This window comes from Symsagittifera roscoffensis, chromosome 9 (genome assembly GCF_963678635.1).
Source record: "Symsagittifera roscoffensis chromosome 9, txSymRosc1.1, whole genome shotgun sequence".
In the NCBI taxonomy this organism is placed as follows: domain Eukaryota; kingdom Metazoa; phylum Xenacoelomorpha; order Acoela; family Convolutidae; genus Symsagittifera; species Symsagittifera roscoffensis.
In genome coordinates, this window is record NC_087070.1 from 49,245,263 (window position 1) to 49,264,049 (window position 18,787).

Genomic DNA, 18,787 nt, shown 5'->3' on the forward strand with positions numbered 1-18,787 from the left:
GACGTTTTTTGTGATTTTTTTCAAAATTTTTCTGAAAACTTAAATTATTATTAGTTTTTAAAAATCTGATATTCCCAACCCTGTAGTTAGGTCCTGTCGGAGTACTCTAGGGAGTTACAAATCTTGCCTCCAAATATGACTGTTCAAATCCTTGTAGTTTTCGAGATATGACGTTTTTTGCAATTTTCAAAATTTTTCAGAAAACTTGAATTATTTTTTTTCTTTTAAAATCTGAATTTCCCAACCCTGTAGTTAGGTCCTGTCAGAGTACTCTCAAGGATTGCAAATCTTGCCTCCAAATATGACTGCTCAATTCTTTGTAGTTTTCGAGATATGACGTTTTTTGTGATTTTTTCAAAAATTTTCAGAAAACTTAAATTATTATTAGTTTTTAAAAATCTGAAATTCCCAACCTGTAGTTAGGTCCTGTCGGAAAACTCTAAAATATTGCGAATCTTGCCTCCAACTTTGACTGCTCAATTTTTTGTAGTTTTTGAGATATGACGTTTTTTGCGATTTTTTCAAAATTTTTCAGAAAACTTGAATTATTTCTATTCTTTAAAAATCTGAAATTCCCAACCCTGTAGTTAGGTCCTGTCAAAGTACGCTCAAGAACTGCGAATCTTGTCTCCAAATATCACTGCTCAATTCTTTGTAGTTTTCGAGATATGACGCTTTTTGTGATTTTTTCAAAAAATTTTCAGAAAACTTATATTAATTTTTTTTCGCAAAATCTGAAATTTCCAACCCTGTAGTTGGGTACTGTCAGAGTAATCTCAAAGGTTGCGAATCTTGCATCCAAATATGACTGCTCAAGTGTAGTTTTCGAGATATGACGTTTTTTGTGATTTTTTTCAAAATTTTTCTGAAAACTTAAATTATTATTAAGTTTTAAAAATCTGATATTCCCAACCCTGTAGTTAGGTCCTGTCGGAGTACTCTAAGGAGTTACAAATCTTGCCTCCAAATATGACTGTTCAAATCCTTGTAGTTTTCGAGATATGACGTTTTTTGCAATTTTCAAAATTTTTCAGAAAACTTGAATTATTTTTTTTCTTTTAAAATCTGAATTTCCCAACCCTGTAGTTAGGTCCTGTCAGAGTACTCTCAAGGATTGCAAATCTTGCCTCCAAATATGACTGCTCAATTCTTTGTAGTTTTCGAGATATGACGTTTTTTGTGATTTTTTCAAAAATTTTCAGAAAACTTAAATTATTATTAGTTTTTAAAAATCTGAAATTCCCAACCTGTAGTTAGGTCCTGTCGGAAAACTCTAAAATATTGCGAATCTTGCCTCCAAGTATGACTGCTCAATTTTTTGTAGTTTTTGAGAAATGACGTTTTTTGCGATTTTTTCAAAATTTTTCAGAAAACTTGAATTATTTCTATTTAAAAATCTGAAATTCCCAACCCTGTAGTTAGGTCCTGTCAAAGTACGCTCAAGAACTGCGAATCTTGCCTCCAAATATCACTGCTCAAGTCTTTGTAGTTTTCGAGATATGACGTTTTTTGCGATTTTTTCAAAATTTTTCAGAAAACTTGAATTAATTCTATTCTTTAAAAATCTGAAATTCCCAACCCTGTAGTTAGGTCTTGTCAAAGTACTCTCAAGGATTGCGAATCTTGCCTCCAAATATCACTGCTCAATTCTTTGTAGTTTTCGAGATATGACGTTTTTTGTGATTTTTTCAAAAAATTTTCAGAAAACTTCTATTAATTTTTTTTCGCAAAATCTGAAATTTCCAACCCTGTATTTGGGTACTGTCAGAGTAATCTCAAAGGTTGCGAAGCTTGCATCCAAATTTGACTGCTCAAGTGTAGTTTTCGAGATATGACGTTTTTTGTGATTTTTTTCAAAATTTTTCTGAAAACTTAAATTATTATTAGTTTTTAAAAATCTGAAATTCCCAACCCTGTAGTTAGGTCCTGTCGGAATACTGTAAGGAGTTACAAATCTTGCCTCCAAATATGACTGTTCAAATCCTTGTAGTTTTCGAGATATGACGTTTTTTGCAATTTTCAAAATTTTTTCAGAAAACTTCTATTATTTTTTTTCTTTTAAAATCTGAAATTCCCAACCCTGTAGTTAGGTGCTGTCAGAGTACTCTCAAGGATGGCAAATCTTGCCTCCAAATATGACTGCTCAATTCTTTGTAGTTTCCGAGATATGACGTTTTTTGTGATTTTTTCAAAATTTTTCAGAAAACTTAAATTATTATTAGTTTTTAAAAATCTGAAATTCCCAACCTGTAGTTAGGTCCTGTCGGAAAACTCTAAAATATTGCGAACCTTGCCTCCAAGTATGACTGCTCAATTTTTTGTAGTTTTTGAGATATGACGTTTTTTGCGATTTTTTCAAAATTTTTCAGAAAACTTGAATTATTTCTATTCTTTAAAAATCTGAAATTCCCAACCCTGTAGTTAGGTCCTGTCAAAGTACGCTCAAGGACTGCGAATCTTGCCTCCAAATATCACTGCTCAAGTCTTTGTAGTTTTCGAGATATGACGTTTTTTGCGATTTTTTCAAAATTTTTCAGAAAACTTGAATTATTTCTATTCTTTAAAAATCTGAAATTTCCAACCCTGTAGTTAGGTCTTGTCAAAGTACTCTCAAGGATTGCGAATATTGCCTCCAAATACCACTGCTCAATTCTTTGTAGTTTTCGAGATGTGACGTTTTTTGTGATTTTTTCAAAATTTTCAGAAAGTTTAAATTAATTAATTTTCAAAATTTGAAATTCCCAACTCTATAGTTCGGTGTTATCAGGGTACTCTAAAGAGTTGCAAATCTTGCCACATGCGACTGCTAAACGCGACTGCTCAAATGCTTTTAGTTTCCGAGATGTGACGTTTTTCGATTTTTTAAAAATTTCTCAAAGAACTTATCTACAAAGAAATTCAAAAAATTTGAAACTACTAACTTGATGAAGATGCAACCTTATTGTCAGCGTACACCCAGGCGTCTCAAATCTTACCTCTTAATATGAATGCTCAAATCCTTTTAGTTTCGGAGAAAAGACGTTTTTTTTTCAATTTTTTTTTTCGGGAATCTTAGGTTTAAAACACTCACAAAATTTTGGATTCCTAGCCCTATAGTAGGGTGCTCTCAGGGAGTCTCTGTGGTTGCAAATCTGGCTTCCAAATTTCTCCAGAGGCCCATTAAGTTTTCGAGATGACGCTTTTAAAATGGGAATTTAAAAAAAATTTAAAAGTTCGAAATTACCAAACCTGGGTGCAGTCAGAGTACACTAAAAGTTTGCAGATGTTGTTTCCAATATATGCGGTTTTTTTCATGAGTTGTCGAAAAATTTCGAAGCACCGAAGGTGCGTTAATTGCTAGTTTAGGTTGAAAACACCTCAAAATTTGAACCCTATAGTGGGGCGATGTCAAGAATTTAACAAGAAATAAGGGATAAAACTGCTTGTTCATGATTAAAATCATCTTCTCCATAAAAAAGTTGATTAAAATCAACTTTAATTTGGAGAAAAAAGTTGAGGTTAATCATGAACAAGCAGTTTTATCCCTTATTTCTTGTTAAAGTGTTATCCGGCTCAAAAATATTCAGCTGTCAAGTATGTTTCAAGTCTTGCCGGATTGGCTCCCAAATGTGGTTGCTCAATTCTTTTTAGTTTCCGAGATATCACGTTTTTTTTGTTTTCCAGACCCCAAAAATATGCAAGTACGTTTTTAACAATTTGGGGGTTAATGCAAAGTTCTATAGATTGAATAGCTTGCCTAGAAAAATTTAAAGTTTTCACGAACCGATTCGGTCTATGAAATAAGTAGAAATTTCATTGCTTCATAGCTTGAATAGCTTCAACGCTTGAAAACGTCAACGCTAGAATGGCTTCAATAGTAAACTTGAGCTTTTAGCCATCCGATTCGCCGGATAAAATAACTTGAATTATTTTAACGCTTCATAGCTCGAATAGTTGGCTTAGAAAAACTTATACTTTTCGCGAAGTGATTCGGTCTTTGAAGTTTGAAGTTTCTCAAACCGATTCACGACCTGGCTCAACTTGAAATTGTCGGAAATTTTGTTGCATCAGCAGCTTGATCAGATTAACACTTCAACTTTTGCGAGCCGTTGGATTATGGGAACCGGTCCTACTAGTCAATTTCAAATCGATTTAAGCAAAATAATCTATAACAAATCAAGAAAGTAATTAATATAAATCAGATTGCAACTCAAATCATTCCAAACTGGAATTAATTTGATTTTTTCTTAATATGCTACCAGACGCTATGAATAAAAAATTAAAAATGATTGTCATTGAGTAAATGCAACACAAACTTAAAACTAATGAATTAAAAATTTCGAAAAAAAAATGTTTTAAATTGATTTAAATCCGCTTTTATCCCCCTATAAACAAAAACAACTAAAAACTCGATTTGAGTTGATTTGGACTGATTTTTTTAAGCTGGGACTTCAGATCAATTTAAATCGATTTTAAATTGATCCAAATCAATCTTAATCTTTTTAATTTTTAGTCTTACATTCTTCAAATAAAATCTATCTTAACCCATTTTGTCAGTGCGAGTAAGCTCGAGCGCTATTTAGCAGCTTAAATAGACAATAAAAAGTCCTATTGTGTTGGAATTGGTTATTGGACATGTATCAAAACTTCCATTCAGGAGTTGTTTCAGAGCATTTGGTATAATAATTTGTAAAATCATTTTCGGTTTTTTACGCGATACTTTTGAAATTCCTTAAAAATAAATTGGCAAGAAATTTTATGTTATTATTTTATTCTTTATTAATTCATTTCTTAGGTTTTGTAATGAAATAACATCATTTTTTTCTACTCGAAAGTTGGTTCTATCCCTCTTCCAATATTTGGTATTTAGAATTACTTTAAAGCTTCTTTCTTTTAATTCCTGACTAAATTTTTCATATTAGTACTGATATTTTGGCAAGCGCAGATAATTTTTAAAAATTTTATTCACTCATTGGAACCTGTAAGAAGGTACTAATTGATTAAACGGCTCGGTTTCGTTCCTATTAAAGCGCTAATTTAACGGTTAATGATGTGCAAATTTTGTGCCTAAAAACAAGTTTGTCCTTCTCTGCGCCTCTAAGCACTGTTATACATATTCAATGGTACCATTTTGAAGCTTTTAAAGACAACTAGATTTAAGAGGTGATTTATAAGAATGACATAAAACTTTCGATAATCAATGTTTTTGGACGTATCCCAGAGAATCCCAAACGCATAATGTCTTACCAGTTTTAATATCAGAAAAATGATATATTTCACCATGGAGATACCAAAAAATCAAAAGAAGCCTTTCTGTCACCTTGAGGCCTTAGATTATATATTATTTTTTATATGAACATCGGGTAAAACTCTACACGAAATTAAAAGACGGTTTTTACCGCGGAGCGGCAACTGGCGTTTATCGTCGACCTCAAGCCGGCAATAAAATCCAGTTTCGATTTTTTCTTTCAAATCTAGAGTTTTGAAAAACTAGCTGAATTCTCTGTATACTTATAACTGAATTGTCTGAATTTCAAAATGGCAGAATTGAGTTTGACCGAATTGTCTGAAAACTTTTGGCTGAATTGTCTGAATTTCAACTTGGCTGAATTGTATTTGAAAGAAATGCCTGTGCGCCGTTAAAACATCCTCAAAAACAGCACAAGATGATTGAAATTCATCACTAAAAAGTCTTTAGGAAGTTCATGACCCAATATGCCGCCCTCAAAAGCACCAAAATCACAGACAAATGAGTTTCGTGAAACCACTACGAATCGTCAAAACTACAACTGTCAAACGTCAATACTATGAATGAAATGAGTAGATTATTCGTAAATTGACCAATTTCATCAAGTTTTTATTGAGTTAAAAAAACTTGATAAAATTACTCAATTTATATTCTAATAATTGTTTTACCGATCAACCATTCAATGTCAATATTTTTCTATTTTTCTGCTCCTAGACGTTTTCTGCTCTTGACAATTCTTCTTCGCCTCTCTATTTGTCGACGGTGAGAACACAAAGAAAAAATCAGATAGCAGGAAACGAACCGTAACTGTAATAACTTGGCTTCCTTCTGACTTTGTAATGGAAGCAGGGTGACCAACTCCGTGACTCTAAAAAAGAGACCTAGTGCAGTCATCCCAAAAAGGGAACAAAAAGTAAACGTCACTAGTGTTCTAGTAAAACCTCAAGATAAAAAGCAGGATTTGTTTAAATTCCAGTTTAACCAAAAATAAGGTCATACAAAAAAATTATCATCTATAGCAGAAGACTCGACGTCATTAAGGAGAGCCTGAGCGTCTTTTTCTTCTTGTAATTTGATTTTTTTCTGCTTGACCTCATCGAGCTGCGCCTCCATGAAAGCGATATCGTTCTCGGCCTCGAAAACCCGCGACCGAATTTAAAAAGAGACCAGTACTCCAAAAATTGAAAAAAGAGACCGGTCCCTTAAAAGGACCAGTTGGTCACCCTGAATGGAACGAATTTCTGGTTTCCCTGAGATGTAAAGCAAAAAAAGCGTGCGAGTTTTGTTCATACTTCTAATAATTGTTTACTTGAAAAACCTAGGACATAAACTTAAGGGACTAGTTTGGCTTGTTTTGATTGAAGATAAACAGTCAAACAAATTTTTTCGCTTTTCCTTGCTATTTCTTTCTTCATCTAGTACCTTGTTATGAAAACAACTTTCGTTACTCTTGAACACTTTTTTGGCACTCTTGTAATTCTGAACTTTTGTACGGAACCTCGCAGACGCCGAAATTCAAAAACGGAAATGAACCAGGATGTATCATCTCGACATGGATGTATCATCTCGACATGCCACCAGCTGAATACCCAAAAAATGGTTTGTTCCTGGAGAGTCGAAAAAAATGTTGGGGACTTTTTACTTATTCCGCCCAAAATCAATATTTCATGACTTGAATTGAAACTCGAATAGTTGGTCTGCTGCTCGAATCTGATTAGTCTATTTCGACCAATCAAATTGGAGCAGCAGTCAAAACTAGATCATTACTACAAAAATAAGCCGAAATAACCGAAAATATACGTTAGTCAAATATTCAAATTAATTTCAAATCACTTACTTTTCCGGATAAAAAAGTTCCGTTGAATGGCTTCCAGTTGAAAAAATGTTGGGTGACTCCTCGGATTTGTTCGATGGGATACGAAATGAAACTACCGCTTTCAGAGAAAATTTCTTGATGACGCTGTCGAAAAACGGTTGCAATGAGGCCCATGTCTTGCAAAACACGTTTCTGGAAAATACTTAGATACCGTTTGATGATATCATTTTTTAAAATCTATGCGTGGGCTTATGAACTCTCAGGTGTGAAAAACTAGCAATAAGGGGAAAATCATACGTCGATTGGAATTCATGTATAAATATGTACGATGGCTCTTTTAGAGCAACTTATCATTATTGGGGCAAGGGAAAAATTGTCGAAACTGATGAAAATTTATTTTCGCGGCGAAAAAGTAGAATTGGCCGGATTTACCCCCAAACAAGGAACGTTTTTTATGCTATTTCTGATCTCATCGCTGCGACTCTTATCCCCTTTATTCGTCAATAAATTTAATCGGACGAATGAAAAACTTATAATAGTATCATTAATGAAGGGTACCACCATGCAAAAATAAATTATAGCCAAAATTTGTTCGAACCATTTTTTATGGAACTCTATCGATCGATTCTTATTGGAGAACTCAAAATTGAGAAATCGGCAAGATCACAAATAATGGCCAGTCAATAAGCAGAATGGTATAAGAGCAAAATTGGTCCAAGAGCAGAAAAACAGAATAAGATAATTTTTTATAAGCTTATCACTAAATTAAAATTATTATTTGTCAATATTATCAAAAGGAACATATATGTTATGCATAATGTTTATATATATATATATATATATATATATATATATATATATATATATATATATATATGACAGAAAAAATCGAGTTTATTGTCGGTTTAAGGGCGCCAGTGGGCGCGCTACGTGCGCGTCGCCGGTTCGCGACGATAACCGGCTCTAATTTTTGTAAAAAGTTCCACCCTCTGTTGGCAAGCTCGCAACACATTGGCGCGACTGCGGCGGTAATCATATTTGGCTGAATTATCTCTTACTGTTTCTCTATAATCTTTTGTGCTGTTTTTCTCAATTGTCGAAATTGATGAAAATTTATTTTCGCGGCGAAAAAGTAGAATTGGCCGGATTTACCCCCGAACAAGGAACGTTTTTTATGCTATTTCTGATCTCATCGCTGCGACTCTTATCCCCTTTATTCGTCAATAAATTTAATCAGACGAATGAAAATTTTATAATAGTATCATTAATGAAGGGTACCGCCATGCAAAAATAAATCATAGCCAAAATTTGTTCGAACCATTTTTTATGGAACTCTATCGATCGATTCTTATTGGAGAACTCAAAATTGAGAAATCAGCAAGATCACAACTGATGGCCAGTCAATAAGCAGAATGGTATAAGAGCAAAATTGGTCCAAGAGCAGAAAAACAGAATAAGATCAATTTTTATAAGCTTATCACTAAATTAAAATTATTATTTGTCAATATTATCAAAAGGAACATATATGTTATGCATAATGTTTTTATATATATATATATATATGTACATATATATATATATATATATATATATATATATATATGACAGAAAAAATCGAGTTTATTGTCGGTTTAAGTGCGCCAGTGGGCGCGCTACGTGCGCGTCGCCGGTTCGCGACGATCACCGGCTCTAATTTTTGTAAAAAGCTCTACCCTCTGTTGGCAAGCTCGCAACACATTGGCGCGACTGCGGCGGTAATCATATTTGGCTGAATTATCTCTTACTGTTTCTCTATAATCTTTTGTGCTGTTTTTCTCAATTGTCGAAATTGATGAAAATTTATTTTCGCGGCGAAAAAGTAGAATTGGCCGGATTTACCCCCGAACAAGGAACGTTTTTTATGCTATTTCTGATCTCATCGCTGCGACTCTTATCCCCTTTATTCGTCAATAAATTTAATCAGACGAATGAAAAACTTATAATAGTATCATTAATGAAGGGTACCACCATGCAAAAATAAATCATAGCCAAAATTTGTTCGAACCATTTTTTATGGAACTCTATCGATCGATTTTTATTGGAGAACTCAAAATTGAGAATTCAGCGTGAATGCGAGACCGCAAGATCACAAATGATGGCCAGTCAATAAGCAGAATGGTGTAAGAGCAAAATTGGTCCAAGAGCAGAAAAACAGAATAAGATCATTTTTTATAAGCTTATCACTAAATTAAAATTATTATTTGTCAATATTATCAAAAGGAACATATATGTTATGCATAATGTTTTTATATATAATATATATGACAGAAAAAATCGAGTTTATTGTCGGTTTAAGGGCGCGCTACGTGCGCGTCGCCGGTTCGCGACGATAACCGGCTCTAATTTTTGTAAAAAGTTCCACCCTCTGTTGGCAAGCTCGCAACACATTGGCGCGACTGCGGCGGTAATCATATTTGGCTGAATTATCTCTTACTGTTTCTCTATAATCTTTTGTGCTGTTTTTCTCAATTGTCGAAATTGATGAAAATTTATTTTCGCGGCGAAGTAGAATTGGCCGGATTTACCCCCGAACAAGGAACGTTTTTTATGCTATTTCTGATCTCATCGCTGCGACTCTTATCCCCTTTATTCGTCAATAAATTTAATCAGACGAATGAAAAACTTATAATAGTATCATTAATGAAGGGTACCACCATGCAAAAATAAATCATAGCCAAAATTTGTTCGAACCATTTTTTATGGAACTCTATCGATCGATTTTTATTGGAGAACTCAAAATTGAGAATTCAGCGTGAATGCGAGACCGCAAGATCACAAATGATGGCCAGTCAATAAGCAGAATGGTGTAAGAGCAAAATTGGTCCAAGAGCAGAAAAACAGAATAAGATCATTTTTTATAAGCTTATCACTAAATTAAAATTATTATTTGTCAATATTATCAAAAGGAACATATATGTTATGCATAATGTTTTTATATATATATATATATATATATATATATATATATATGACAGAAAAAATCGAGTTTATTGTCGGTTTAAGGGCGCGCTACGTGCGCGTCGCCGGTTCGCGACGATAACCGGCTCTAATTTTTGTAAAAAGTTCCACCCTCTGTTGGCAAGCTCGCAACACATTGGCGCGACTGCGGCGGTAATCATATTTGGCTGAATTATCTCTTACTGTTTCTCTATAATCTTTTGTGCTGTTTTTCTCAATTGTCGAAATTGATGAAAATTTATTTTCGCGGCGAAAAAGTAGAATTGGCCGGATTTACCCCCGAACAAGGAACGTTTTTTATGCTATTTCTGATCTCATCGCTGCGACTCTTATCCCCTTTATTCGTCAATAAATTTAATCAGACGAATGAAAAACTTATAATAGTATCATTAATGAAGGGTACCACCATGCAAAAATAAATCATAGCCAAAATTTGTTCGAACCATTTTTTATGGAACTCTATCGATCGATTTTTATTGGAGAACTCAAAATTGAGAATTCAGCGTGAATGCGAGACCGCAAGATCACAAATGATGGCCAGTCAATAAGCAGAATGGTATAAGAGCAAAATTGGTCCAAGAGCAGAAAAACAGAATAAGATCATTTTTTATAAGCTTATCACTAAATTAAAAGTATTATTTGTCAATATTATCAAAAGGAACATATATGTTATGCATAATGTTTTTATATATATATATATATATATATATATATATATATATATATATATATATGACAGAAAAAATCGAGTTTATTGTCGGTTTAAGGGCGCCAGTGGGCGCGCTACGTGTGCGTCGCCGGTTCGCGACGATAACCGGCTCTAATTTTTTTTAAAAGTTCCACCCTCTGTTGGCAAGCTCGCAACACATTGGCGCGACTGCGGCGGTAATCATATTTGGCTGAATTATCTCTTACTGTTTCTCTATAATCTTTTGTGCTGTTTTTCTCAATTGCTTCATACTCGTGCCCATACACTCACCCAAAGGTCCATTCACACGAAAATTTGGAAGAAGGTCCGTTCACCCACAAACTACCATCTTCTCGGCTTAAGGTCGGCGATTTACGCCAGTTGCCGCTCCGCGGTGAAAACCGGCTTTTATTTTCGTGTAGAGTCTTACCCGATGTTCATATAAAAAAGAATATATAATTCAAGGCCTCAAGGTGACAAAAATGCTTCTTTCGTTTTTTTTTTGGTATCTCCATGGTGAAATATATCATTTTTTCTGTTATTAAAACTGGTAAGACACTATGCGTTTGAGTTTCTCTGGGATACGTCCAAAAACATTGATTTATCCAAAGTTTTTTGTCACTCTTAGAAATCACCTTTTAAGTCTAGTTGTCTTTAAAAGCTTCAAAATGGTGCTATTGAATGAGGTAGTAAAAGTTTAGAGTCAAACTTTTTACTTGACTTATAGACAATTTGAAATTTTGGCGAAGAGATTAAGAAGTGCTTACGACTCAAACGCGCTGTCTGAAAGCACTAAGCAGAAACTTTTGAAAAACTGATCCGTTAATTTTTACTCATAGTTAGCCCTCGCCACTCGTCAGAACTGTACGCTCGAAGTCTCTCGCACACCAATAAAAAAATTTGTCAAAAATGGCTGGTTAAAAAGTCGAATTTTGCCTGGAGAAAAAGAACCACCCGACCACAATTATTCCGTCACTTTCTTCTAAAGTCGAAACAAAAAACTAAATTACCAAAACATTATTATATTTGAGCAACAATAATTTCTTCATTGAAAATCTATCACGTGAGCTTAGCCCAAATTTATAATCAAGGCAGCACTACTGATACAGTCATGTTATGTAAAATATGTGCAAAGTAGACACTCACAGACAACTCAAAGGAATATGCATGGAAGAGAAAAACGAAAACAAAAAACATTACTTTTTCAAACTTTTTATAGCAGCGTTTTCTCGAAAAAACCAGAAGGTTTGAGAAAGTAATGTTTTCAGCGTGACTTGACAACGTTATTTTGCAAGCTTGGCAGCAGTCAACCAAGTTTTAGACACCGAAAACTTATATAACTTCGAAACAAATAGAGCGAGTTCAAACTTACCCAGAATCATATGTTCCAAAAAGTGCGTTTTACTCGTAAAAGCACGCTGAGATTTAAAACAAGAATAGCCGGCAACTGTGCAAGTAGCACATATTGCTTCAACCATAGTCTAAAAATATATATTTTTTTCAAATCTGTCGTTTTTTTTCTGCGTGGTGTGATAAAAGGGGTGGACGAAAAACTGAAACTTAGGAATTTTCGACAGTCATTGTAAAATAGGCAAATTGGACAACACTTTTGTAGTAGAAAATTGACTTAGAATACAAAATAATATTTTTAAAAAATGCAATAAAATTTTGATATTTTTTCAGATTTTTTTTTTGAGTTTTTTGATGTTTTTAATTCTCAAATGGCGCTAAAAACAGTCGCAAAACAGCTTTATTTGGGTAAAACTAAGTTTTCACGGCCAAAATTAAGCAAAAATCAGCAATTGTAAGCTTGCTCGCTCGCATCATTTGCTAAAAATTTGACTATAAAAATCAAAAATTTCAAAACCTGTTTTTCCCAATACTGGATCATTTTTCATAAAATTTTAAATGTCGTTCGAATAACGAATGAAAGGGCTTCAATATGATATATATCTCGACTCATTCACATAATTTTTTAGTTCATAATTTTGCGCAGAAAACAGACAGGAAAAGAAAACAAGGCTAGCTGGTTGCTGTGCAAGTAGCACAGAATGTTCCGACCATATTCATTAAAAAAAAACTAGAAAAAAAAGGTTTCTTCTTTTGTTTTCTTCAAATTAGTGTCGTTTTATTGAGTATTGTGATTCGAGATATATACTAACTCGTTATAGCTTAGCGAGTTAGGCAAGATTGACAACATTTTTCCTCAAAAAATGAATAACAAACCAAAAATGAAAAAAACTTGGAAAATTTTTCTAATTTTTTTCTTTTTTGAACAATATTTTTGAAATCTTTATTGATAAATAAACGCTGAATGAAACATCCAAAAATATTGTTAGCCTAAAGCTATAATAAAATTGGTAAATTTCCTTGTAACGAAGGTTACTCGATAGCGTTGCTCGCTCGAAGATGAACTAAAAATCAAAATTTTCAAACCAGTTTTTTTCTCGTCACGGGGACTTTTTGATTTTGTTGGCAATGTTTTGGACAATACTGGACAATTTTTTGTTATCTTCTTGATGTCGTTTGAATCAAGACTGATAGGGATTGAATTTGGTATATCACTCGAAATTTTCCGGTGATTGTTTGTGGTACATGATTTTGCGTGGAAAACAAAAAAAAAGAAAAAAATTAAACCACCCCCGAATACAAAGTTCTTCCCCTTTTTCAATGGTCGGAACAAAAAAAAAAGCATAAATAAAATTTAAAACACCCGAATACAAAGTTCCTCCCAATTTTTCAAATGGTCGGAACAAAAAGTGCTTGAGTTTAATTAATTAAGCTTCTCCACCGAAGCGAGATAAATTACTTTGCTGGTCGTGAATACGTTTATTTTTGGCATCATAGCGTTGATATTTCTGTGATAGTCATTGTTAGTTCATTGATACTTCAGAAACGTTCGTGCTCACTATAATTACCATAAATTTATGAAGCAAGAATAGATCTGTGACTTATTGGCTTTCTTTCTAATTTAATGCATGTAAGTTTGCACAAAACAGAATTTGTATTGACCATTAAAGCATAACGTCTGACATTTTATTCAGAGCGAAAGGGCAATCAAAAGATGATACGACTTCTGCTGTTAATTGCGGTAATCAGCAGCTGTTGTGTATGTGATATCTCGGAGATACTCCCGGTTTGCGACGCCGTTGGAAGTGAGCCCGCCGATTTAACTACTCTGATTCAGTCTCTTGACGAGGGCATTGGACTGCACATTGAAAGCTCGTGTGTTTTTGTCAAAGAGACTGATCGGTCGAATTTTTCAGTCGAAGAGTTTCTGTACAAAGAAAAACTTCATTACGACGCTGGATTCTCTTCAAGTTCTGAAGCTAAAAAGTACGTTATAGTTCTGGATGGATCGAAAGGTTTTGTTGCCAGTTTGAAGAAAAGAGGATCGAATTGTGAAAAGAAAACGAGTGTCAGCCAATGGGACAACAAATCAGCCAGTTTGCTCAATGATACGATCTCCGAAGAATACGTCTCTCTGGCTTGGATCTTTCAAAATGCAGATCAACGAACTTGGACCCGAACAGTCTCAGAAAAGGAAAGAATGGTCAAGTTCGTCTCGTGTTCCTCGGGTGGCTATCCGAGTATTCAGTTCAACTTCCTGAGAATGAACGAGGACAATTCGGTTACTTTGGGATCCCTGTTAGAAGTGATGGTCGCATTTAGCTCCAATGAGTACTCTTTGTTCAGTGTGTACGAAATGGACTATATCTTCAAAAATGAATCTTCATTGGAACAACTTGAGCAAAACTTTGGACTTTTCCAACCCCCAACAGGAGAAACTTGCGACAATTATTTAAAGGAAGGTGTCAACGAAGAGACTTTACCGACAGTTAAGAAGTTTCCCGACGCTGTGTCGTTGTCGTCAGAAATTGTCGATTTCGGCGCCAAGAAAATCTCATACACTCGCGAAGTGTATAGTTTCGCCCAGAATTTATCCCGAATCGAGCTTCATTCTGGGGGTCGGGCCGCGAATTTTGTCTCTCCTCGGTTCAACGAGCCAACTGCAAAGAATCATCCAGTCACTATGATACATGACTTCAAATCAGGCTTGGTTTTTGTGATTGACATGCAAAGTGATTTCTGTGAAATTCTGTCAATGGAAGATTACTACCGAAATAACGATGATATTCCTCCAGATATGAATCCGGGCTGCACAAGCGAATCGAGCAATGAGGACCATTGCATGGACATGTACCATCCGTACGAAATACACTCCTTCAAAGACTACAAATACGCGGGGAAATGTGTTTCTCAAGGTCAAATTCCAGGATTTAAGTTCATTATGGATAAGAGACCACTTGTCCATGAAGCCTGTTTTGCAGACGGGACTTGGTCCATTGGATATGTACAAAAGAGTTCGAATTTTTTCGACCAGTATTCGCTGCCGTTTTACATTAAGACTTATAACATGTCTGCCAACCGAACCAGTCCTGATTTTGAGCCACATCTTTTGAAAGTTGTTCATTTTTATGATGTAGATTTTACGCCTCCCGACGCTTCTTATTTCGACATATCCAAATGCTTCGGGGCTCCAGACGAATCAAAGCATTATCTTGTGCAAACAACAGGGCGGACTCAGCGTTGTGAGGATGAAGATTGCGATATCGAAGCCGATAGTTCCGAGTCACCGCTTTTCTATAAGATTTCACTATTTACGTCTAAGTTGCGATCTTCTCTTGCGGAGAAATTAAATGTTGCTCCGATTCGTATTTTTGACCTGTTCGTGGAAGAACCTGAGAGTTCGCTAGAATGGGCGGACCACGATTTGATAGTCGGATTTGGACTTCTTGATATAGATTATCAATACTTGACTTCGGAAGCAAATCAACTTTCGTTCAAACAGGCCAGGGATCAGTACCGACCCTTGAAAAAAGTAGAAGAAGACATAGCGAATCTTCTAGCATCCGACGATGGGTTCAAAATAGTCTTTCATTGGAATGATTCATACTTTTTCAAAGACGAATCAGTGGAGGGCAAACCAACAATAACAAAGGAAGCTGTTTTCCAGGAAACAATAACGGTCACAACCATGAAAAAGATTGACCAACAGAGCTTCAATGAAATGAGTAAGGCCGCGGACGAGGTCTTGGAAACTGAGAATGCGGCGAACGCGGCTGCAGCCGAGGGAGGAATCGGGGCGGGTGCTGTTGTCGCAGTGGCGTTTCTGATGGCGATTCTCGGCGTCGCCATTGGCATCGCTGTCGGCTATAAGCTGTGGAAAAGTGGAACTTCCTTCGGCTACACAATTCATACTAACATCTAGTTCTAGCTATGGCTTCACACGGATCCAGTTGAATATCAAAATTACTTAGCGATTTTTTTTGCATAAATACAAACTGGAAAAATGGCGTTTTTAGATGCAAAAATGACTGAGTTTTCCATTGAACTTGAGTTTACTTAAATTTAGATAGGAGCTAATATTTGCCATAATTGCGATTCAAAATTTAATGGCGATTTTTATTTATATTGAGCAGAAGTTAGTCTTATTTCAACCATACTAACTATAAATCGATAGTTTTTTTTGTATTCTTATTGAATTGATACGCGGCAAAAGATGTAAGGTTGGGAAAAAAATTCAATTTCCAAAAAGAAAACTTCTCGATCTTTCTTTTTCCAGTTTCTTTATTACATTTTATGGATCTACTTAACAATCTCCCCCCCCCCCCCCTATTGTACCTACTAAAGAATCTCCCCCCTTTCAAGAAAAGGGGGGATTGTTAAGTAGATCCCATTTTTGTTGTTTGCTACCCACTCCATCCCTGAAAACATAAAGTGAAAGATTCCAGAATAGCTCATTGAAATTTAACGTAAGACAACTATCCCATTAGTGCTTTTGAATATATCATTTTAATAGATGTGCTTGATATATTTGTTAATCAAATGTACATGAGAGCTTTATTTGAATTTCTCATGCAAATAATAGCTATTTTACCTCCCTCTATCTGCGACTTGTAAAATTGTGACTTAAAATGTCCGATTATAATAAAAATGCTCAATCATTTGCTGTTTGAAAAGTAAAATCCCGATAATAGTAAAAAATGAGATGTCTTGCTTGTTGCATATCAAATCACTCTGCGAAATTTAAAGCATGCGCATTTTCCTTTTGTCTCTGTTTCCCTGCTTACTTTCCGCGATGGTGCTGGCATATGTTTCAACCACACAAATCATCTACCAACTGATTTTTTTTCCAGAAACATCAATGATTGAAAATAGTTTCACGAGAATTGGTCCAAATTAGTTTGGAAAATTGTTCTTCGCAGATCTGCGCTATAACCTTGTGTTAATTTCTACTTGCTGTATAAATTGCTTAAATATTTTTTTATTCGACTGTTTTAGCTAAATTTTTTGAGTTGTGGCTCCGAAGCCAAGAGTAGGTTATTGGGCGTGTTTTTCTTTGAAAATTTTCATCGTTCTTCTTAAGACAGTTTGAATTAACACTAAAACTTCAAAAGATAAAGCGAGATTGGACAGGTCAAGGTCAAATGTCTTGACAAAGTAGACCAGCCGTACAATCCCCCCACCCAATCGATTTATGGGGGAGAAAATATGGATTTTTCATGAGCTAACTTGGAGTATTGCCTAGATTCTTTCAAAATTAACCGTATTACTGAAAAAATTGAACTAAAATTTTAATCTGGGCCAAGGCTGTCATATTGTTAACTAAAACGTTTTTAACACGTTAACATGTTATCTAAATAAAAAGAACACATTAAAAATCGAGCTGTTTAAAGAGAAAAGCCAGCTCTCCAGCCTTCTCGACGGCCAAAGAACTTCGGAGTTTTTCATAGGTGAGTCCGAGAGTTGAGAAACACCGTTCCAATCCTGCATTGGATGAGATAGCATTGGCCTAGTCGAGTAATTTTTTCAATGAAATATGAAAAAGGACTGCATTCGAAATGGAAGCTCAAAATGTTAAAAACACTGTGTTAATAGCATGTTAAGTATAGGTCTTTTAATAACACCTTGTTAATAACATGACAACCCTAATCTAGGTAACTAACACCAACCAAATGCAATCCCGCATAAAAAATGTAAAAACAATTTTCTTTGCGCGTTTGTATAAAATGATTATATTATACATAGTTTTTTTTCAAAATTAATACATGCGTGGGGAGTGCATTCTATGGTAGGTCACTTGGGTGTGTGGGTGGTGGGTAGAGGTTGCTCGGTTGATCCGACTAAATTTTCAAAATTTATAGTGCTGGTTTAAATCCGGACAAAACGCACAAAGTTTCGAAATTTCAAAGGCTTTGTTTTCATATTGGGTTAAGATTCGACAAAACGTGAAGTGAACAAAATTAGCTCAGAATTTAAAGATAATAATATGGTGAAATTAATTTTCCAAAATTCACTGCTGAATTTTTCCCCAAAAACTGGTTATTTTGTTTTTCTTTAGTTAATCAAGAATTACGCTGAAACTACTGTTAATTGATGAGAAATTGATATCGAAAGAAACCTCTTCCACTGCACGGATTCCAAAAAATGTAATAAAAGAATAAATTTTTGGTTGATAGCCAATAGAGGTCATTTTTTATGGAAAAATTAAAATCTTTGCCTAAAAACTAATTTAAAACGTTTTGCCGCCATTTTTCGGGAAATTTTACTTGCCAAAACCTTTGTCGGACTGTGTAACAAGCTTTTTTGTTATAATTTTCTCGTGTAACTCGGTGGTTTCAGTGTAATTCTTGATTATCTAAAAAAAAGTAAATAGACCCAATTTTTGGGGGAAAATTTGGCTGCCTAATTCGAAAAAAAAACTGGCGAAACTCCAAGCAACTTTTGTTCTCTTTTTTTGTACGATCTTGACTCAATTTGAGCAATTTTTGTTCGTTGTGTCCGGTAAAATTAAATCAATACTTCACTTTATTTGACGCTTCCTTTTTTGTGTCAGTAAAGAGTGTTTTGCTGTCATAAGTTGCTTGAAAATTTTTTTTTAACCCACAACCGATTCAAGTTACTGAAACAACTTGAAATATAATAAGTGGCTAGACAATCTACCTAGCATTAATAATTGAAAGAATCATTTGACCTACTTTAGACGGATTTGCGT

At 34.6% G+C, this 18,787-nt stretch overlaps 1 protein-coding gene across 3 annotated transcripts in view; it reads left to right on the forward strand.

Annotated features, from left to right (window-relative positions):
* Positions 1-17,067, forward strand: part of LOC134854147 (uncharacterized) — a 35,417-nt gene extending 18,350 nt beyond the window's left edge. For 2 of the 3 annotated variants that reach the window (XM_063870270.1, XM_063870271.1), the window contains exon 2: positions 13,773-17,067. In XM_063870270.1, coding sequence (XP_063726340.1) covers positions 13,793-16,000 — 2,208 coding nt within the window. In that variant the 5' untranslated portion in view covers positions 13,773-13,792 and the 3' untranslated portion in view covers positions 16,001-17,067. Of the gene's footprint in view, positions 1-13,684; positions 13,709-13,772 lie in introns of those variants that run through there. The other variant, XM_063870272.1, reaches the window with a different exon arrangement.
* Positions 17,068-18,787: the final 1,720 nt, after the last annotated feature.